At 46.6% G+C, this 20,574-nt stretch overlaps 2 protein-coding genes across 9 annotated transcripts in view; both read right to left on the bottom strand.

Annotated features, from left to right (window-relative positions):
- Window positions 1-10,610, bottom strand: part of LOC123510138 — a 15,951-nt gene extending 5,341 nt beyond the window's left edge. For 3 of the 4 annotated variants that reach the window (XR_006676393.1, XR_006676394.1, XR_006676395.1), the window contains exons 1-6: window positions 10,473-10,610; window positions 9,572-9,681; window positions 4,118-9,440; window positions 3,920-3,998; window positions 3,625-3,745; window positions 232-3,399 (exon numbers count right to left, since the gene is read on the bottom strand). Coding sequence is in view for 1 of the 4 variants with exons in the window: in XM_045264979.1 (XP_045120914.1) it covers window positions 232-3,399; window positions 3,625-3,745; window positions 3,920-3,998; window positions 4,118-9,440; window positions 9,572-9,643 (8,763 nt within the window). In the remaining 3 variants the exon portion in view is untranslated. Of the gene's footprint in view, window positions 1-231; window positions 3,400-3,624; window positions 3,746-3,919; window positions 3,999-4,117; window positions 9,441-9,571; window positions 9,682-10,329; window positions 10,442-10,472 lie in introns of those variants that run through there. The other variant, XM_045264979.1, reaches the window with a different exon arrangement.
- LOC123510140 (progesterone-induced-blocking factor 1-like) lies at window positions 10,564-20,574 on the bottom strand. 5 transcript variants are annotated; one of them, XM_045264986.1, is made up of 7 exons: window positions 20,430-20,574; window positions 18,875-18,989; window positions 18,161-18,352; window positions 17,689-17,805; window positions 17,409-17,529; window positions 15,264-16,819; window positions 10,564-10,698 (listed from the first exon to the last, which is right to left on the bottom strand). In XM_045264986.1, exons 1-7 carry the CDS (start codon window positions 20,440-20,442, stop codon window positions 10,689-10,691), a joined length of 2,124 nt encoding a protein of 707 aa, XP_045120921.1. In that variant the 5' UTR covers window positions 20,443-20,574; the 3' UTR covers window positions 10,564-10,688. The 5 variants fall into 5 exon arrangements, with proteins under 5 accessions (XP_045120921.1, XP_045120922.1, XP_045120923.1 ...); XM_045264987.1 differs by lacking the exon at window positions 10,564-10,698 and having other exon boundaries at window positions 14,612-16,819; window positions 20,355-20,483; XM_045264988.1 differs by lacking the exons at window positions 10,564-10,698; window positions 20,430-20,574 and adding an exon at window positions 20,269-20,346 and having other exon boundaries at window positions 14,612-16,819.

Raw genomic sequence — 20,574 nt, 5'->3', positions numbered from 1 at the left:
AACAATGACATACATAAAAACTACATATATACATAAGCTTATGCTGTCTCCCTCCAAAAAGTGGGGTAACCAAGACAAGGCACAAAATTTCACACTTCTTCACACCACTCTCTAAGCTCCTCAACTCCAACAGAGAAGAGAAAGTACTCCCATCCTCACACCCCAAACATACAAGTAATAAAGGATCACTCTGGCTCAACACACCTTCAGGACACACACACAGGCACTCACCCTCGCTGCATCACTAGAGAGAAGTTTGACCAGAGTGTCTAGGTGGGCGGCACTGCTGGTGGAGGCAAGGGACAGCAAGGCAGGGCGCAGGGCAGCATCCATAGTAGCTGGAGTCAGTATCTCCCACTCCTTTACGCTGCGTACCACTCGCCCAATGTGCTTCAGATGTCCCCTCTGCACCAGCACCAGGCAGCACTTTGACAGAAGCCTCTCCACCGACATCTGTGTATGTTCCACGATGCGGTAGGCCAAGGCCAGGCCGTCCGCTGCCATGTCCGTCAGGCACATCACCAGGACGGCCACACCCAGCCGTCCCCCATCACTGGTCAGCAGAGTGGGAAGGCTGTTGTCCTTCACTATCTTCAGGTCTACCAGAATCTTAACACAGGCGGGGATGTTGCCACCACTCGCCTCACAGCCCGCCAGGAACTTTGTGACGTCCATTTGTAGCTTGAGCATGTTGATGTTCTGGTTGATCTGCCATGGTGACATATTGAGGACGGAGATCTTTTTCTTGGATGAGGATGCAGTGAGAGCCTGCTGGTCCAGGTAAGCCTGCAGGTGTCTCAGTGCCAGACTCACATGCTCTGATCTGCTGGACAGTGTTGTGTAGCTGGTGGCACCGTCTGTGTACATCCTCAGCAGGGTCATTGATGCTCTCAGCCTGTCTCCCATGGACTCCTGCAGGGACAGGAGACAGTTCCACCACCCGCTATGTTCCAGCCAGCGGCAGGAGCCCAGCAACAGCTTGCCCCACTTCTCCATGTGTGGGTCGGCAGCATGGATGCAGGCCATGAGGGGGCCCAGCTGCCCGCGCCTCAGGATGGATATGAGGACATTCTGAATGAAGACCTCCACATCAATGTTAGTGTGCTGGATGTACTCTACACACTCCTGAATCTGCCTGTGTCTCATGAAGTACTGAATGGTCATGGCATGGTTGCCATACAAAGTTAAATAGTACTTGCACTCTGCCTGAAATATAGACTCCATCTTAGGAGTGTTTCCCTTTCTCTGTTTGTTGCCACGCTGAGGTGCCCTTTGGTACAAGTCTTTACATGTCAGGCTTCCTTCTGCAATCTTATGAAGGCTCTGCAAACTGTGCAGCACAACCAGAGCCTGTGAGGAGGAGAGCTTGTTGTGGTCGGTGAGCATGATGCTGGAACGTGTGCGCTGTGCCTGCTCCATCACCTGCTGGTTCACCTGGAATGGATTACTCTCAAGATACTTGATGACTTCAGACAGCAGGGAAGGTTTGCACGGCTTGTTCTTGTCCGACGGCCTCTCCAGAACGCGAGAGAAGCGCTCCCTGGCACCCAAGAAGTCCCCAGCTTTGAGGGAAGCCATGGCCCATGCCCCCCATACCCCATTAGCCTCCAGGCCCACCTTGGTGGACACATCCAGTGCCAGTCCCCACATCTGCCTCTTGACCAGCATATCCCTGAGGCGCCTCATATACAGGAATTCTTGCTTGAGGCGTCTGTCCAGCACCACCAGTGCATCTCCCTCCCTCACCAGGCTCTTTTGGTGCAACTCTCCAATCATCTGCATGTTTTCCAGGGCTTCATGGGGAATGATGTGGCCACAGTTTGATTTCAGGATGAGTGAGAGCAAATCCACCCACTGGGTGTAATACTCACATAGTCCAATGCCATGGTGCTCTCCAGTGTTGCCAAAGCGCACCTTTGCAGAGGCCAGCAGGGTCTGGATCATGGACAGCACAAAGGAGTGGTCCACAGTCGGGCTCATCAGCTGCAGGGATGACGTGATGAGGGCAAAGAGGCGGTGGCACAGCTTGATGACGCACAGGGCAGCCCTCCTGTCATCCTGGTGATGGGACAAGATGGCCAGACACAGGCTCAGTGACGGCGCATAGTCAAAACAGAACTCATTGCGGATGATGTCATTGTGTTGTTGGTCCGTGGACAGGTACCACCCGCCCTCCATGTCGCTGCCCAGGGAGGTGCCCCCATGAGGACTCTGCTCGTCCACGCTCACCGACACGGAGTCAAATGTCCCGTCTCCCAGAGGACGAATCTGTATGTAGTTGTTGAGGTTGAGTTCTTTGGTTTGGTTGTAGCAGTCAAGGCAAACTCTGACTGACAGCCCCCCATATCCCTGCACCAGGCTGCGGTGCTGGGAGCACGTGCTGCACACCACCCTACCACACCGGCGGCAGTGGTGGCGCCGTGAGAACATGGAGAATATGGTCACCTCACACACAGGACACTTGCGCACCTCAGCATCCGGCACCCAGTCCTGTATCTCAGGTGGGTGGGCCGGCATCACAAACTTCTTGGGTGCTTTCTCAATGGTGGTCAAAGGTTTGAGGGCGAGCTGCACCCCAGAGGTGTCCAGAGCCTTGGCAGCGTACATCTCCAAAATCTGGTTCAGTGTGGTCCAGCTCAGCCCTTGAGGGACTTCATTCTTGTCATTTCTTGAGGTATCTAAATCCCTTAGCTTGTCTGTCATGATATGTGTATCCACCATGTCCAGGAATGGGCGCAGCACCTCCACAGCCTTCTCCACAGCTTCCAGACGCACATTCATGAGCCACTGTTCAATTATGAGGTGAGGAGAGGTCACCAAAGGGCTCAGCTGAAACCTGTCCAAGCCAGGAGGTCCTACAGCTTCTATCAGCAGCAGTCCCATCACCTCTTGCAACATGGCCCCAACATCCACAGGACCACTACCACCATTACTAGCAGCAGCAGCACCACCTGGTTCACAGGCTGCTGCTCCAGCATCCTCACTGCTCTCTGGGGACTCACTGCCTTCACCAGGGAATGTCTGAACAGATTTCATGGCAGCACACTCACGGAAATGCTTTCTCAGATAAAACTCAATGAGAAACTGCCGTGTTGAGAAGTTTGACAGTTTATGAAGCAGCTCTTGCACTATAATACTCAGATCTGTGTGTGTGAGTGCCTCCATGGCCTCTGAAGCAACACTGAAGTCAGGCGTGGTTTTGTCCAGCACCTCCATCAAGTAACTCTGGTCCACCAGGCGATGCAACTCGGCACTCCCATTGTGGTACTTGGCCCACTCCATGCTGAGGCTGAACTTCTTCTTCTGGATCAGGTGCTGCATCAGGTGAGTCGGCTCCTGAAGTGACATCTGCTCCACCTCCTGCCATGACTCACATGACAAGCCCTCCAGCTTCAGGATCTGTCATGCACACATCAAAGAAAACCATTTGAATCGACATGTTGCTCTTCGTAAAAGAAAGGGTAGGAAGGCTGAAGGCTGCTTCATTAGGGAGCCCTCTGTACATCATGCACTGACTGGCAAACTGAGAGCCTATTTCACACTTTTTGTTACCCTTGATCAGTATCCCTCTTATATATAACAACATAAATAAATGGTTAATTCAAAGAAAAAAGTGACTCTGACCTTTTCATACAGATTCAACTTCCTGGCCCGGACGTCAGCCATCTCCTGGAGGTGTAATGACAGCAGCGGGTCGTGACCAACTATTCTCAGCATCTCCTGGGCAGGTTCAGCCGGCCAACTTCTGTATTATTGACCAGGAAGAAGCAGTGTATGAGCAGACCAGCATGTGAAGGATGTTACATAAACCTCTCCCATAATGAAAAGTCTAAACAAACTTCTTCTACTAAGGTGACATTTCATGTGAATCCCTCCAACACAAACACACACACACACACACACACACTTAAGACATTACCTGTGGGCCTCCATGACAACTGCATATCTTGTGTCGGTATCTGCAATGCGGCAGGCAAAGCTCCAGGGTCCAGGATCACCTGTACACACACAACATTCCATCATGAGCACAAGCTGCCTTATAGTGAATGGACACAAGTAATAAACATGACAGCAATATAACACAGCATGCCTTGCCATCGCAGCTGCTGGCTCTCACCATCAGACGCAGTGTTCTGCACCAGGAAGACCAGCAGCAGGTCAAGGAAGAGGGTCAGGTCAGGGTGGTTCTCTCGAGTGCTGGGTGGGAGGGACTCCAGTACATTAACCAGTGTTGTGGCGTGTTCCTGCAGCTGCTTCTGGTGGTCTCTGGTGATGGCGCCACTCCCCAGCAGGCTGTCGGCAAGGTCCCAGATGGCAGAGATCTCTGGGCCACACGCCAGGGCAGAGGCAACCTTGTTACTACCGTGGACCCTAGCCAAGGCCAGATTTCGCGGTGAAGTGAACAAGTTTACCACCGGCCAATAGTCTTCAATTTCAGCAGAGGATGGCTTTGACTTAACTGACGGAGGATAGAGTATCATTATCCAGGGTTGTAAATATGCCATGTATTCCCTGGGATCTATTCTTCCTTTCTGCTCGGTGTGGTCTGCTGTTCTGTGAAATATTTGTACAAGGAAGGACAAGAGTGGGCATTGGTAATACAGGTAATTTGACACTCGCTTGGGTATGCCATGTTCCTTCCACAGGACTTCGCATGGTTCCTTGGTCCAGGAAGTAGTCTGGGCTTCATCCTGTATCAAGTTTGAGTAATTTTCCTCTTCAAAAGATTCAAAAATTTCTAGAACAATCCCTCTCTTTTCTTCCCTATCAAGAACATCAATTTCAAGTGGTTTTCCTTTGGACAGTTCTGAAATGAACTCCTGTACCATAGCTGCCATTTCTAGTGGCATGCTTTTCTGCAGCTTCTGCATGCCTCCCACAATGCCACTAGAATGTGCAGCAAGGTAATCCAACACTGTTCTTGATGTTACCACCTTACATTTGTCCAGGCCCTTCTTACTGTGATCCTGCATTTCTAAAGACTGCTTCCTCTTTCTTTTGCTCTGAGCAATAAAGAACAGCCTCATATGTTCCTGTACTCCCTCCTCCAGCTGCTCCTCCATTCTGTCCACAAACAGTACCTGGACCCGCGGAGACACCGGCGTTCCCTGGGTGACACAGAAACTGATCCGAGAAGAAAGCGGCTCCAACAGTTCTGATATGGAGGACAGTTCTTCTCTCTTGTGAAGTAGTTTGGTGCATATCAAGTTACTCTCACATATACTGATTCTGTTAATGGGATCATTCTGCACCAGTATACTGGAAAGTGGGTTCTGCAGTCTCAGGACAGTGTACAGAATGTCATATAAGGAGAGAAAGCCCAGCTGCCCCACCATGTAGCCCAGGCGCTTAAGGGCACAGATGCGTTCCAGCTGGTAGTTGGAGAACACGCCACGTGCCTCAGGCTTCACTTTCACCTTGCTGGCAGGGTACAGAATGTGGTTAAGCAAGCCGGCGTGAATGAACATCAAGTTGGCCAAGTTGACAAAGAACACAACGGCTTCCCTCCCAGGCGGCATCTTGTTGAAGTCCACCGCTGTGAGGTCTGCCGTGTCCCTCAGCACCATCAGGACGTCCGATAGGGCAAGGAATCTCGGGGCTGTGGTGTCATTCAGCACCGATGCTCTGAGGCCAGTTTGTGAGATAACTGAGCTGGGCTGTGTGGCTTCATGGAGGCTACTGAGGAGAGACATAAGGAGGCCCTGCACCACTAACTCCCCGTGTACACCCTCCTGGCATCCTTTGGTCCCGGCATTCATCACCACTCGCTCCTTCTCCACCAGGAAGCCCAGAGGATGGACCTTCCCCTTTGCCTTGGCAGATAAAGGTGCGATGTTGAAACTCTCACCAGTGATGGGGAAATTTGGGAAGCAGTACTGGAGGATCATGGCAGTCAGACTCAGCCTCATCTTGTTGGCAATAGGCTCCAGTCTGGCGGGATCAACAGCCTCTTCAAAGATCAGCGTTCCAAGAATTTCAACAGGTCTGTCATCAAGGAGTGAAAAGTGGCTGCTCATTCTGCTGAGAAAGTGTTCTTCTGCATGCTGTGTGACCATTGCCGACAGGAGCTGCAAGTACTGGTAGAAGGATCTGACATACGCTCCAACCTTGAAGCAAGCCTTGTCTCTAGCAGAGTTGCACCAAAGATGAGATGCTTCTGTACTTAATGTGAGAAGCAAAGTTTTGTATGCAACATGTACTGGATTCTTCTGAGAGTACAGAGGATGCTTTACTGTTGTATCATCTTCCAACTTAATGTTCTTGTCTAAAAGTGCTTCCTGGACAGCACTCACATTCTTCAAGACCTTGGCCCACCCACTGAGGTAAGCTGTTAACTCCACATCTTTCAGGGGAAGAGATGACATCAGAAGGGAAAATGGAGTGGCACTTTGTCCTGTCAAGCAAAGAGAAGCCTTTTTGTGTACATCCTTTCTTGAGGCACACATGGCACTTTCACATTCTGGTTTTAGCTCTTCCTGCAGTTTGGTGAGTGCTCTACAGGCATTGCCCAGTTGCTGAAGGAGAGGATAGTAGCCTGTAATTCCGCCACAAGTCTCAATGTGCCGATGGTCAGGCTGAGTGGCACTATGCCGCTGGAAGACCTGCTCCATGATGTAGGTGGCAGTGGTCTCTGTCACATCCACGGTGAGTGCCAAGTCTGTCAGCACCAGAGCCATGGGTGTCATGAAGGAGGCTACCACAGGACACTCTGTTGTCATAGCTGCCTCAGGGATGCCCTTGGGGACTGGCGGTGGCAGCGAGGTGATCAAATCGTGAATGAGATTCGTGGCCCCAACGTGAGCCGTCCCCTCCCTAGCCAATAACCCGATGCTCTGAAGCAAGTCATCAGAAGTGCCAAGCTCCAGTGCTGCCTTGGGCTCCCGTGGTCGGCCTGACCTCTGGGCCGACATGGACAGTTTGGGTCGCAGCTGACCAAGGCGCATGGCAAGGTGTGCTTCCCGCTTGTCAGTCGTGTCTGGAAGCTGAAAGGTGTGGAATATTTTTTCTATCCTTTCCACATTACCATTGGCCAAGGAGAGGGTGATGAGACTGGAGGACGGAGCAAAGAGGTAGTTTATGATGCTGCTGCGTTCAGCGGAGCATCCTCTCAACTGTGGAGCTTCGGCGTCCTTGCCAAGCTTCTTCTTGGTGTTTGTCGCCGGGGAAGACACGTCGTACACCAGGTGGTGGGAGTCACGGGAGAAGAGAGTGCCATCCAGGTACTCATCAAATATGTCATGTGAGGCGAAGGAGTGACTGCCGGGGACCATCACCTGCAGCCTCCACAGGCCCTCATTGACACACATGGACAGGTACGACACACGGCTCTCCATGCCTTTGTGGGGAACTGTCTCCTCATTCCTCATCTGCTTGAAATTCTCATTAGTATATAGAAAGAGGACTTCCTTCAGCATGAGCATGACGTCCCAGGCCACCAGGGTGTTGATGAGGTAGCCGGTGCGAGGCAGCTCCCTGGCGCTGGATGAGCAACTCTTGCCATTCACATAGCTGCTCTGCCTCTGTGGTGCAGCTTCTCCACTCTGGCTGGGCAGTTGGTCAACTTCCCACTGCACCTGCTCATTGGAAGCAGAATCCTCACCCTCCTTCCCATCTGGTGACGGGGACTTGCTGACGGGATGGCTTGCCAACACACTGCTTGCCGACGACTGTTTGCTGGAAAAGTTGAGCCTCTCCACACCTTTCTCGTCCAGGACTACATATTCTGAAAAATCAATCACTCTTTTCTTAGCGGCAGCTTCAGCACTGTGGTTAGGTTCACTTACAGAGGCAGGGTCTGGGGAGTCCCTGGCCAGTTGGTTGGGGAGGTTGCTGGACACGGTGAGGCTCCTGAGGCTGTCAGCGTCTGTGTGTTGCGAGGGCAAGGACAGCTCCATCTCCCCCTCGTCAGCACTGGCCTCGCTGTGGTCCTCGTCACTCATATCACTGTGCCTCACGAACATCAGGGAGTAGATGTCTTCCATCAACTCAAGTCTGTAGGATAAAGGCTGCAAGCTTTCTAACAACTTCTTCACAGACTTTAACTTCTCAGCTATATTGTGTTTGTAGAATGATGAATGACTTTGCCTTTCCTGGAAACTATTTGTTCCATTACTAGCAGGCAATTTACAAGAACGAGATCTTCTTCTTGCCTGCCATCCAGTTGATATATTGTCCAGTTGCATTCCAGCTCCAATTACTTCAAACATTTGAGACAAAATACAAAAGGCTGTAAATGTGTTCTTGCAGGAGGAGTGGAGCAGACCCGTGGAGTCCCTGGCCATGCAATGTTCCTGGAGCATCACTAGCACATCGCTGGGCACCAGAGTGTTGAGCTGTAGGGACTTGTGGATGACACAGAGCGGTGAGTGGTCTCTGACAAGCTGCAGCAGAGGTTGTATCTTGAGCCGGCTGTTGTGAGCCAGACACCACTGGACCAGTCTCATGTCCCGCTGCAGCAGACCACATACCTCAGCCAACAGTGGATCAACGGCGCTGTGTTTCTTCCACAGCACTCCGCTGCCTGTGTGTTCCACAACTCCCTGGGATGAAGTGACAGTCTGTATGTAAAGCAGCGGCCACAGCGGCGCCAGCCACGAGAAATCCTGCATCTCCATCTCCTTCATGGTGCTGAGGGAAGTTGACAGGCAATCAAAAAAAATTTCCATGATATGCTTTGAGCTGTGTACACACACATGGAAGATTTCCCTAACCTGTGGGGAGCTGAGGGGCACAAGACCGTGTGTCAGATCACTGTTTTTGTCATAAAACTTACGGACAAGGTACTCCGCCTCTCTCTCACAGTAAGCTTGTAAGCACTCCGTGGAGGCTGACAGCATACAAATGTACAGTTTGTTCACAGCCAACACTTTCTTCTCATAGCTGAGAGTGATCATCTTTGGGAACAACTTGCTCATGGAGGCAGCGTCTAAACAATTTGAGATTGACAGCAATTTATAAAACAGACTTTCAATTTCCCCTTTCTTCATATTAGTGGCCATGATCCTCTCTTTAAATTTTGATGCCTCAGCAGAGGCGATGGTCTTCTGCTTTGCCCGCCCCATATTGCTTCTCATGGGAGAGTAGCTCCTCTGCTGCCTCCTGAGCAGCGCTGAGTACTCTTCCTCCTCCTGCTGCAGCTTCTCGTCCAGATTGTCCAGCCTCCAGAGGCAGTGCTCCAGGCAGTCCAAGAAGATGCGGCAAACCTGGCCCACCCAGCGGGCTGGAGGGGCAGCTTCCAGTGGCTTCTGGCCATGATCGTCACCCACATGTCCGTCCTCTCCACTGGTGGAGTAGAGGGGAGTGGCTGTGGTTGCAAGCAGGCCAAGCACCTGCGATGCTGCATTGGGGCTGGTCAGCAGCTTTTCCTTCAGGGTGGCAACTGCCTCCATGGAAAGTACTGATTGATGGCTTCCATCTTGAGAGATGAAAGAAGACAATTCCTGAAATAAAGGCAAATACAATTCATGACTACACACAGGTATGTAACTATGTAGTACTTACCAATATATAACAATTCAAACTTTCTCCTCTCAAACTCATTCTTTTTGGAAACACAGAGGTGAAGTATTACCTTGAAAACACTCTTCTCAGATTGGAAGACGGCCCTCAGAAGTGGCCCCCACTCTGCCCTGCCACCCTCCATGCTGGCCACGGCTGCTGTGCTGCTTGCTGGGGCTCAGCCTGAGGTCACAATGGTACTCATATTAAAGCTGACATTCATCAGATATGAATACAAACATGAATATATCCAATTGTATATTACATTTTTTGGGAAGTAGCATCCTCTCCATTTCAGAGTGAATCACCATTAAACAGTAAATGGTACAATATAATTAAGCCAACCTCATCTCAATGAAACAAACCTCCTATCTGAAAAATTTGTCCTGTGCCGCCCCAAACATTCAACATTCTTTTCTCTTTTTCTATGAGACACTATTTGATTTACTAGTTTACATGAAAATAATCCCTATTACATTAAAAAAAACTCTCATCATCAACTATCCATGTGAGACACTAACATAGCAGCATGCCACCTGATTCCAGCAAGACTTAGGGAGGTGTGTCCACCCATTACTTACCAATGACTCACATCACACACAAAATCCTGCACAGGTATTCTTAAATATCTAGTTCCTTGATCAGGTTTATTTTCCCGAGGCTACGGAGATCTCTGTACAGGCTCTTGTGAGGTGTCTTTCCTTCAGCCAGTGTGAAATCTTTGTCACACTCACTGGAGGCACATCTTACAAGTATAACAGGCTATTGCAGTGCTGAGACAAGATACCTCAACACTTACTAATGCAAAGGAAAGTCTCACATTTCACTCACCACTGTAAGTCAGAGATTCAAGCACATTTCAAAGCATAAGTGGGGAAACAAGGCATGATGACAAAGCAAGAAGGGGTCGCTATCTTTGGCCAGACACACCCTCCCTCGCCCTGCTCGCCACACACCCTCCCCGTGACACTTACTAGGGCAGGACAGGCAGGACAGGAGCCACTAGAGCCACAGGGGGAGCCAGAGGGAGCCACAACAGAAGGGGAACCACGGGGGGAGCCACACGGGGAGAGCAGTAGCGAAGTTTCATTTCTCACAACCCTCGTGACTTTGTTTGTTTTGGTTCGCCAGCTGATCACTTTGCAATGGCTCACTATGACATATTGCTCTCCTCTTTCCTTCCTTTTATTTCACCTTCTTCTGTACGCCGGGAAATAGAAACATGCTAATTAGGTCCACATGTGTATAGAAAAGGGTTATTTATAATTGAAATATGAAGGTAGGCTCTCTTAAACATCATATTGTAAGGGGTAACTATTATATATCTTGCATCCGTGTCTTTCTCTTCCTCCTCCGTTTCTCGTATGGTTATATAACAAAGAAATGGAGACTGGAGACAGTTTAGTATAAATGTTATTCTTATATGTACGACACTGTATGGAGGTATATTGTCTCTAAACTTTTGGTCATATTACAACTTCATTCACTAATTTTGCATTCCTCCTCCTCTTCTTTTCCGTCTTCAGTGATTATGTAACGAGAAACGGTGCTAGTTTAGTACAAATATCAGGACTACATGTATAGCACTTTATAGGTAAAATATAAGAGGTGTTTCGTATCTTGAATCAAATACATCAGTGTTTAAAACTGCAAAATATTCATTTGTGCTAAGCTTATATAGACTAGGTACAGCAGAAGAATGAGGAAGAGAAGGGGGGACGGAGGTACAGAAGTAGTAGTAGTAGTAGTAGTAGTAGTAGTAGTAGTAGTAGTAGTAGTAGTAGTATGGTAGAAAATAGTAGTAGTAGTAGTAGTAGTAGTAGTAGTAGTAGAAGTAGTAGTAGAAGAAGAAGAAGAAGAAGAAGAAGAAAAGTAGTAGTAGTAGTAGTAGTAGTAGTAGTAGTAGTAGTGGTGGTGTAGTAGTAGCAGCAGTAGTGGTAGTAGTAGTGGTGCAGAGCAGTGGCAGCAGCAGTGGTAGTAGTAGTAGTAGTAGTAGTAGTGGTAGTAGTAGTAGTAGTAGTAGTAGTAGTAGTAGTAGTAGTAGTAGTAGTAGTAGCAGTGAGTAGCATTGAGTAGCAGCAGCAGTAGTAGTAGTAGTAGTAGTAGTAGTAGTAGTAGTAGTAGTAGTAGTAGTCTTCTAGTAGCAGGAGTGGCAGCAGCGGTAGCATCAGTAGTCGGACCAACTTCTCTCACTATTTACCGACAAATCTGGCAGGCAGTATCAGCAGTAGCAGCAGCAGAAGCACTATAACCAGCAGTGAATCAGTATCCTGGCGATGGCAGGTAACAGAAGAGATGCGAGTAATAAAGGAGACTGTACGTAGCGGTAACCTCCAAGAAACGCTTTGGACTGGGCTGGCCATGAACTGTTTCCCTTGTGCTTGTGCTGCGTTTATCAGGGTCAAGGTCGGTGCTGCATTGTCACATCTACAGGACGCACTCACATTATGAACGCGCTCCTGGCTTTTATACTCTCAAACAATCAACAGGCTCTCATGTGGTGGGTTTTCTTCCTCGTGAGATGCTTAGGTGACCCCATGAATCAGTGATATATATAACTGGAAACTTGAAGGATTAGCATCACAGTCCTTAAAGTTGTCGATTAGGAAAAAACACGACAAAATTTTGAGTCTGCATCTGTCTTCTATATCCTCAATGGCCATAGACTGATACACTGTCTTATACTATTGTTGTTGTTTTTAATGACTTATGAGGCGTTAAAATATCCCAAGATTGAGAAATAACGCATCAGGAGGCTTACATATATCCAGTATCCAGAGACTCTTGTGAGTTATCGATCAGGTTAGGTATCTCCCATATTTCCAAAGGCCACAGATCAATAGTCAGACTCTCATAGGTGTTTTCCTCACAATGAGTCCTTAAATTGAGTCACATAGGTGTTTTTCCTCACAATGCGTCATTAAACTATCACCACAATCACGGAAACACGACTTCAAACTTTAAGAATCTCCGCTAGATGTTACTGAAAAAAAGTATTGATTTGAAAGGCCCAAATTCTGATTGATTGATTGTTGTAGCAGTGTATGCAACTGTAATTTCTAAAGACCTTAGATCAGTAAATATATCTATGTAGGTGTTTACTTCCTGATAGAGCGTTAACTTAGCATGTCATGAGAAAACTTAAAAACCCCCGCGACATATCATCTATAGTATACTCATCAGGAACTAAAATATTTGCTTTCGATATCTCATGCTGACTTTTGTCTAATAAGAGAGTCAAGTTACAATGAAGAGTATGTTAAATGGAACCTAGATGTGTCAAGTTACATACGTGAGATGGATAAGCCTATATATAATGACTAGGTAGGCCTATGTAAGCAAGCATCTTTTGGATTTGGAAGCTGATGGGATGAAGTGAATCAAATCTTAATGGAAGCTCTGGAGAGTAGCCTAAGTGTGGAGTACCATGTGGATCTTTCAAAACGTGGATTATGAACTATTTCTTGTATAACTCTCTCTCTCTCTCTCTCTCTCTCTCTCTCTCTCTAGGAGCGGACATGAGTAGCCACTTTCTAATTTTTTTTCCTTTTCTTTTCTTTTTTTGTGGACTGGGAAGGATGGAAGGACGAAACAAGACAACACACATATGACTTATCCTTATAAATTTAATATTCTTCTACACTAACGCGAAATAGCAAGTTTTGAATCATTCCTGCCTGTTTTTCCTTCCCAAAGCATAGGCCTTCCCGATCACCCAAGGCAGGCAGGCAGACAGGCAGACAGACAGACAGCCACTCCCTTTACATGTGGCACCACCGTAAGCCCACGCCCATTTCTCTGCCCCTCCCCTCTTCCCTTCTGAATGGACCCACGAAAGCAAAAGAACATCACATGAAATACGGCGCAAGTTGTCCTATTAAGTGTAGGCCTATGAAGAAACCCATTAATACGTTTTTTTCCTTCCTTTAATCTTAATTTGTTTATGTTTCTTAGATTTTTCTTTTAATTCGTTCCCCCTCCCTCCCCCCTCTCTCTCTCTCTCTCTCTCTCTCTCTCAAAGCGGAGGCTGATAACTAACCCCTTCAGTACTATGACGTGTTTTCACATTTATTCGGTTTACTATTTAGGGATTTTAAACATCTTCAGAAACTTATATGGGAATAAAATGATGAAGACTCTGGCCATTAATCTTTTGACCTCCATAAACCCTTCCTAATGTCAATAAAATGGTCTAATCATACCCAAACGCATGGTGTATATGCGTTCCCCATCCTGTAGGAGTTAAGAGGACAAGTTGGGATCATATTTTCCCCTTTCTTCACACATTATCTTTTTTTCTATGACATTGCAATTTCTCAACCGCAGTTCTTTGCGTTACAGGTTTCTTTCCATGACAACAAATAGAAATGAAATTAAATCAATGACTGAGAGGAGATCCAGTTTGAATAGTGAGTGAGAATTTTGTGATAAGAGCTGTGAAAGGTAATTGGATGGGTGGATGGGTGGGTAGAACGATTGATAGAGGTAGATTGATAAGTAGATAGATAAACAGACTGATAGATAGGCAGGTATGTAGATAGATGGATGTAACAAGAGACTGAGATATAGACAGACGGAGAGATACATCAACAAATAAAAAGATTAATCTGTAAATATAAACGTGATATTTGACACATCTCTTAACATGTACTGTATAATTATGACTCTTCAGCAAGTTACCATAAAATTTCTGCGTGTTAGTTGATCGGTTTATTACAAGAAAATGGAAATCAGCAGGTGCAGGTACAGGTATAGGTACAATACATATATTGTCCCAAGTTATATTAAATCATGATTTACAGTTATTTTTGATTGGTCGTCACATCAAACGACCTATCTGAACACCAGCCTGGCAATCACACACACACACTTAGCCCCATTGTATTCTACTTTAAGAAAAATAGTTCTCTCGTATGTATATATATATATATATATATATATATATATATATATATATATATATATATATATATATATATATATATATATATATATATATATATATATATATATATATATATATATATATATATATATATATATATATATATATATATATATATATATATATATATATATATATATATATTTATTCATTTAATTAATTTTTTTTTTTTTTTTTTTTTTTTTTTTTTTGTATTATAGCCACTTAGATGTATCTGTGGACACCAAACAGATATCTCACTTTAATATCATGTAAGCAGACACAGGACAAAAGACAAGGCTGGCTTATGCTAACACAGCTATTTGACTCCACTTCTGTGAATGCACTAACCACTCTCAACCAGCATGAAGGACTGCCAGTGTTCCAAGCCCCATAGAAAGACTGTAACACTAAATCTACCTATACATCAGGATGAAAATCACGCACAGGGAGGCCCAGGCAAAGCACCACACTCTCATACACACTCTTAAGCCTCTAGTGGAGAGGAACACCACCTTGAACAATCTTCCTTCACTCCAAGAGCTTAAAGCTTAGGTAGATCACAGCTGGCCACATTGTTAGCAAAAAAATAGTGTAACAGCTTCAGGCACACCACTCAATTGAATACAAAGCAACACTACACACGAACCTAAGTATTCCATACCAAATACACCATTTAGCTGCTTCACTCAGTAACTAATAGTCCTGAGAACATTTTGATATCATTACCTAACCATTAAGGCACAATGAAGGCTCTTGTCGCTACCCCCACAAACTACTACACCACAGTTGTCACTACTCCACAAACCACTACACCACAGAACACTAATGCGACTGATACCTGCTTTTCTTGGTGATGATGATGGCAGGTGGAAAGGTCTGGGGCGGCCCTTTCTCCTCCGTCCTGTCTGTGTCCTTCCTTGGAGAACCAGTCCCCATCAGGCCTTGGTGAGGGGAATCCTGCAGGAGAGACTCAAGTTTCTTCTTTATTGCACTCAGCTCACCAGCCTCTATCCCAGCCTCTTCTAACCTTTGGCTGAGCTGGGCCACCTGGCGAGACAAGGTCTTGTTCTCCTCTACCAGCCTGGTCTTGATGGCTGTGTGCTGGTCCAGGGCAGCATGTATGGATGTGATCTGGTCCTCCTGGGATGCAATGCGTTCCAGGAGGCTTGCTGAAGGTTGTCCTGCCAAGCCTAGGGCAGTCTTGTAGGATGACACGGTGTTCTTCAGGTGATCCAAGGCCTCTGTCAGTTGCTGAATGGTGTTGTATGCCTCCAAACTCTCTCCCTCCAGCTGCAACACTTTCCTGGTGAGCTGGATGCACTGTTCCACTGCCCAGTCCCCCTGTAGTCTTGAGGCAGGAAGTATCCTGTCCAGCACCTTACTAGTCTCTTCAGCAGGTAGTGCTGCAGCCGCCTTCACAGCTTTCTCATATTCCTCAGGAAGACCTTCAAAAGCAGAGAGTGTATTCCTAACTCTTTGAAGCTCCTTACTCAGAGCTGTGGTTTCTTCCCCTCTCTGAGTTTTTTCCTTCTGACACAAGTCATCAAGCTCCTGGATCCTGTGGTGAAGCCTCGAGTTCTCCTCAAGCACAGTATCTCTATTCTTGGTCACTGCAGACAAGCTTACTCTCAAGTCTTGGAGCTGAGCATTGAGCGACTGAGTGTCGATGGTGAGCTTCAGTCTTGATCTCTCCACGTCTGTATTCAAGTTTTCATTCTGCTGGGACAGGAATGTGACTTTGTCCTGCATCCCAGAGCACTGCAGCTTGCATGCCTCAAGCCGTTCCCTCAGCAGTTTCATTTCATGCTGCTGGTCCCGATTGTTCTCAGTGAGCTGCATGGCGTCTCCCCTCGCTGACAGGTACTTCTCATGCAGGTCTCCACACCTCTCCCTCTCCTGTGCTAGCTGTTTACTGACTGATGCCAATTCCTCTGAAACTCTATCTAACTTGGTCTTTAAATCAATACTTTGTTCTTGATAATGACTTAAATCAAATTTTTGTGTCCTCTGTTTTCTCTTCAATTCACTAAAATGTTCCTGAAGTAAGCTATGTTCCTTCTTTAAAGTTGCATTTATCAGTTCAAACTCGTTGTTGGTCTTTGTGAGGAGAACCTTTTCCTCCTGCAGCTGATCTCTCTCTGCCTTGACACGGGAGTAGTTCCTCACCTTGAAATCGTCATTCCTCTGCTCATCCTTCAGACTCACTAGCTGACTGGCGTACTGTTCACACTTCCTCTGCACCTCTTCCAAGCTTCTCCGCAGCTTGGAGCACTCCTCTCTTCTGCTCCTCAGGTCAGAGTCCTTAGAGTCCACAGCACTTTCCAGGGATGACTTGACTGCCTCTAGTTCATTCAGTCTCAGTCTCAAGGGCCACACCAGCTCATACACTCGCAGCTGCAACATACAGGAAGATTCGTGTGGTTCTCCGGAAAGTCTGGGAAATGAAAGGTTATGCTACTCTAAGCAGAAAACATACTAAGTGCATGTGTTTAATGCTTTGGTGGTAAGAGAGGCTCAAAAAGTGACAGGAGGTGGCTTGTCTTTCCTTCCATCTCGGTGGATGTTTCCCTACACTAAGGGTTGACACCATGTACCAGTCTCCTCCAGTTGTTTCTGTCCCTTGCATCCTCCTCTGTGACTCCAATAATTTGCAGTTATGCTACAATTTCATCCCTCCACTTCCCCTTTGTCTTTCCTGCAATCTTCTTTCCCTAACTAGTATCTGCAGGGTCTCTGAATCAGTTCCAGGTCTCTTCTTAAGCATCAGAACATCATCAATACAGTAAGTAAAACATTTTCAAACAGTAACAACTCTGGCTAGCATGTAGTGAGGCTCTGGAACACTCAACACCCACACATACTAACACCTCTCAATGGGTCATGTCTAACAAAAACGTGTTACAGAGAAAATCTTTGGAGAGTAGTTTCTACAAATGGTGCAATGATGATGGTAATATATATTCAATGTTATCCAGATACTCACAGCTGTGTACTGCTGCAATGAAAGCTCCTCAGGGGATGTCTGTCGAAGTGTGGTGAACTCCTCCTGGCTCAATTGTAGGTCTGCTAGTGACTTGCGGAGCTCATCTTGTCTTATCACCAATCTGAATGTGTTGTGGGGGTCAGTAGAATGCTAATAGTCAAGGAGTACTGCAGGGTCAGTAACATATTAGTAATCTAGTTTATTGCAGGCTCAGTGAAATGTTAAAAGTCTAAGGTGTTGTGGAATTCAGTGAAATATTATCAAAGCAAAGCTGACATACCTCTTCTGATTCTGCTGAAACTGTGAGCATTTTTGGGTGAGGTGGGCCAGTTCCCGCGCTGCTCTCTCCCGCAGTGTGCTGAGTTCCTCTTTGGTTCGCTTCAGCTCCATCTCAAGGCTGCGGAAGGAGAGGTGTGTGTGTCAGGACAGAGTGTGTGCTGGTGGGCTCATGCCTCATGGGGCTCTATAGGTACAATGATTAATATCCACTCATGTGCCTTAATTTTTATGTAGTCCATCAAAGAAGAGCATCCTGGGAGGAATCATTTGCTCCAAACACATTCTGCCTAATACCCAGAGGGAAAATAGAGCATAGAAAGAGATGATGATAATGGTATCTAAAAATATACATTGGTGACTAAAAATATTATAGAAAATTCCCACACAGATGTGTACTAATGTAATGCAAAGGTCTTCACACTATTATAGTGGTCTGACTAACCTGAGCAGCCCACCTGTGCCTGGCTCCTCACCTGGTGACCTGGATCTGCTTGTTGGAGAGCTGGTCATCCCTCTGGGCCACAGCCTTGGCCACACTGGCCTGCAGCTGGTGCCTCAGAGCTGTCAGCTGGGCATCCTTGTTCTGCACCTCAAGTTTCAGCTTCTCCACAGTCCTGTGCAGCTCGGCTCTCTCTGAGGCAAGGCTCTGCAGCTCCCGGGCATGTCTGTATTGCAGCCAGACACTCAGTAAAGGTAGTGTGACACTAGTTGTCCACAGCAAAGTATCTCACAAACCCCATGCTGATATAAATTATATGAATATGTGCAAATTTGTTTAGATCTATCTCAGGTTTATGTCTGTGCATCAAGATAGTATATACATTTCCCACAAACTGTAGGACTGACACATGTACTGAATGACACTTTAATTCAGTGAGTACTTCCAGTTACAACCAGGCACAAACAACACTACCACTGTATATTTACAAGTATTCCTACAGTTGGGAGGCTTGGGTCCCTATTCAGAAACACTTTGCTCTCTCGCCTCGATTATTTTCCAAGGCAACAGAGATGATTAGCGGGGTTTTCATGAGTGTTTTCTGCAGTTAATAATGCAGAAATCTTGACACTCTACCTCTAAAACTGTAAAAACATCTTAAAAAAATTTGTGTAAATTTAAATAAAAGCCTTTTGAAATAATGAACGTGAAGCACAGAAGTGTTTGAGAATACAAGTCATAGACAAACCTCCTGGTGGCAGCATACTCCTCCTCACTGTCTCCATGGCTCGTTACCGTCAGGTCTGTGGGCACCGAGGCGTCAGCACTGCCCTCACCTGACATGGCCTGTGCCTCGCTGCTCTCTGTGGGAAAGGCATCTCATTACAAACGGGGCATGTGTTTGTGTGTGTGTGTGTGTGTGTGTGTGTGTATTTACCTAGTTGTAGTTTTACAGGGCTTGGGCTTTATGCTTGTGTGGCCCTGTCTCCATATCTACACTTATCCAATCTTACTGTGTGTGTGTGTGTGTGTGTGTGTGTGTGTGTGTGTGTGTGTGTGTGTGTGTTTCACTGTTTGTTTGATCTGCTGCAGTCTCTGACAAGACAGCCAGACATTACCCTACGGAACGAGCTCAGAGCTCATTGTTTCCGATCTTCGGATAGGCCTGAGACCAGGCACACACCACACACCGGGACAACAAGGTCACAATTCCTCGATTTACATCCCGTACCTACTCACTGCTAGGTGAACAGGGGCTGAAAGGAGACACACCCAAATATCTCCACCCGGCCGGGGAATCGAACCCTGGTCCTCTGGCTTGTGAAGCCAGCGCTCTAACCACTGAGCTACCGGGTGTGTGTGTGTGTGTGTGTGTGTGTGTGTGTGTGTGTGTGTGTGTGTGTGTGTGTGTGTGTGTGTGTGTGTGTGTGTGTGTGTGTGTCCCTACAATCCTTACTTCAAAAACTACAGTTGCACCTAAAAAACAAAACTGCAATCTATAAATACCGCTACACCAAACAACCTAACTGCTCCCTAATGGTTAAATTGGGTTAGGTTAGAAACTACCCTAGTCTTCAGAATACATTGTGATTTGTCTTCCCTCACCTTAACCCCTTCAGTACTGGGACACATTTTGAGATTTGTGTATGATTAGACCATTTTATTGACATTTGGAAGGGTCTATGGAGGGCAGAAGATTAATGGCCACAGTCTTCACTATTCTAATCCCCCACAAGAGTTTCCGAAGCTGTATAAAATCACCAAATAGTCACCAGAATGAGCATGGAAGTGCACCATGGCACTGAAGGGATTAACATGCCACTCCCCCACCTTTCCTTCCCACTAACCACTAACCTAGCAAGAAGGGCACCAATGAAATAAGTAAAGAGGAAAGATTGACTGAAGTAAGAACCATCCTCATAAAATTCATACACACACACACACACACACACACACACACACACATCTATAACGGCTTGAGTGAAGAGATTGTAGAAGCAGAAAGTGTGCATAAATTTAAGGAAAAGTTGGATAAAAATAGATATTGAGACAGGTCACTATGAACCCTGTAATATGCAACTAGGTAAACACACACACACACACACACTAGTGACAACCAACATCTGGGAGACTCATACTCACCATAACACTCAAATCACACTTACAAGACCCGCTCAAGACTCACTCCTAACCACACACTCATCAATCACCACTGCACTGTAACTCACCAGGACTCACTCAGGCTCACCATCACCACCACATAATCTGAAGCTCACCATGGTAAATGTTTCACCATTACTTGCCTGCATGTGTCATAGGAAGAGGAGGATGAGGAGGCTGATAGTGAGAGAGGAAGATTCAAAACTCAATCGTAAACAGTCTTATCCTCCGACTCTCTCTCTCTCTCTCTCTCTCTGTTTAACCCCTTCAGTACACCATGACGCATTT

This window comes from Portunus trituberculatus, chromosome 28 (genome assembly GCF_017591435.1).
Source record: "Portunus trituberculatus isolate SZX2019 chromosome 28, ASM1759143v1, whole genome shotgun sequence".
Lineage (NCBI taxonomy): Eukaryota > Metazoa > Arthropoda > Malacostraca > Decapoda > Portunidae > Portunus > Portunus trituberculatus.
Note: the sequence above shows the minus strand (reverse complement) of the source record. Positions and strands in the feature narration are given on the sequence as shown.

Excerpts from the sequence above, each read along its gene's own strand:
- LOC123510140 (XM_045264985.1), bottom strand. Across the intron at positions 17,806-18,160 it reads AAGCAGATCCAGGTCACCAG|CCTTGAGATGGAGCTGAAGC; the intron begins GTGAGGAGCCAG and ends CTCCTTCCGCAG. Across the intron at positions 16,820-17,408 it reads CATTGCAGCAGTACACAGCT|CTGCGAGTGTATGAGCTGGT; the intron begins GTGAGTATCTGG and ends TGTATGTTGCAG.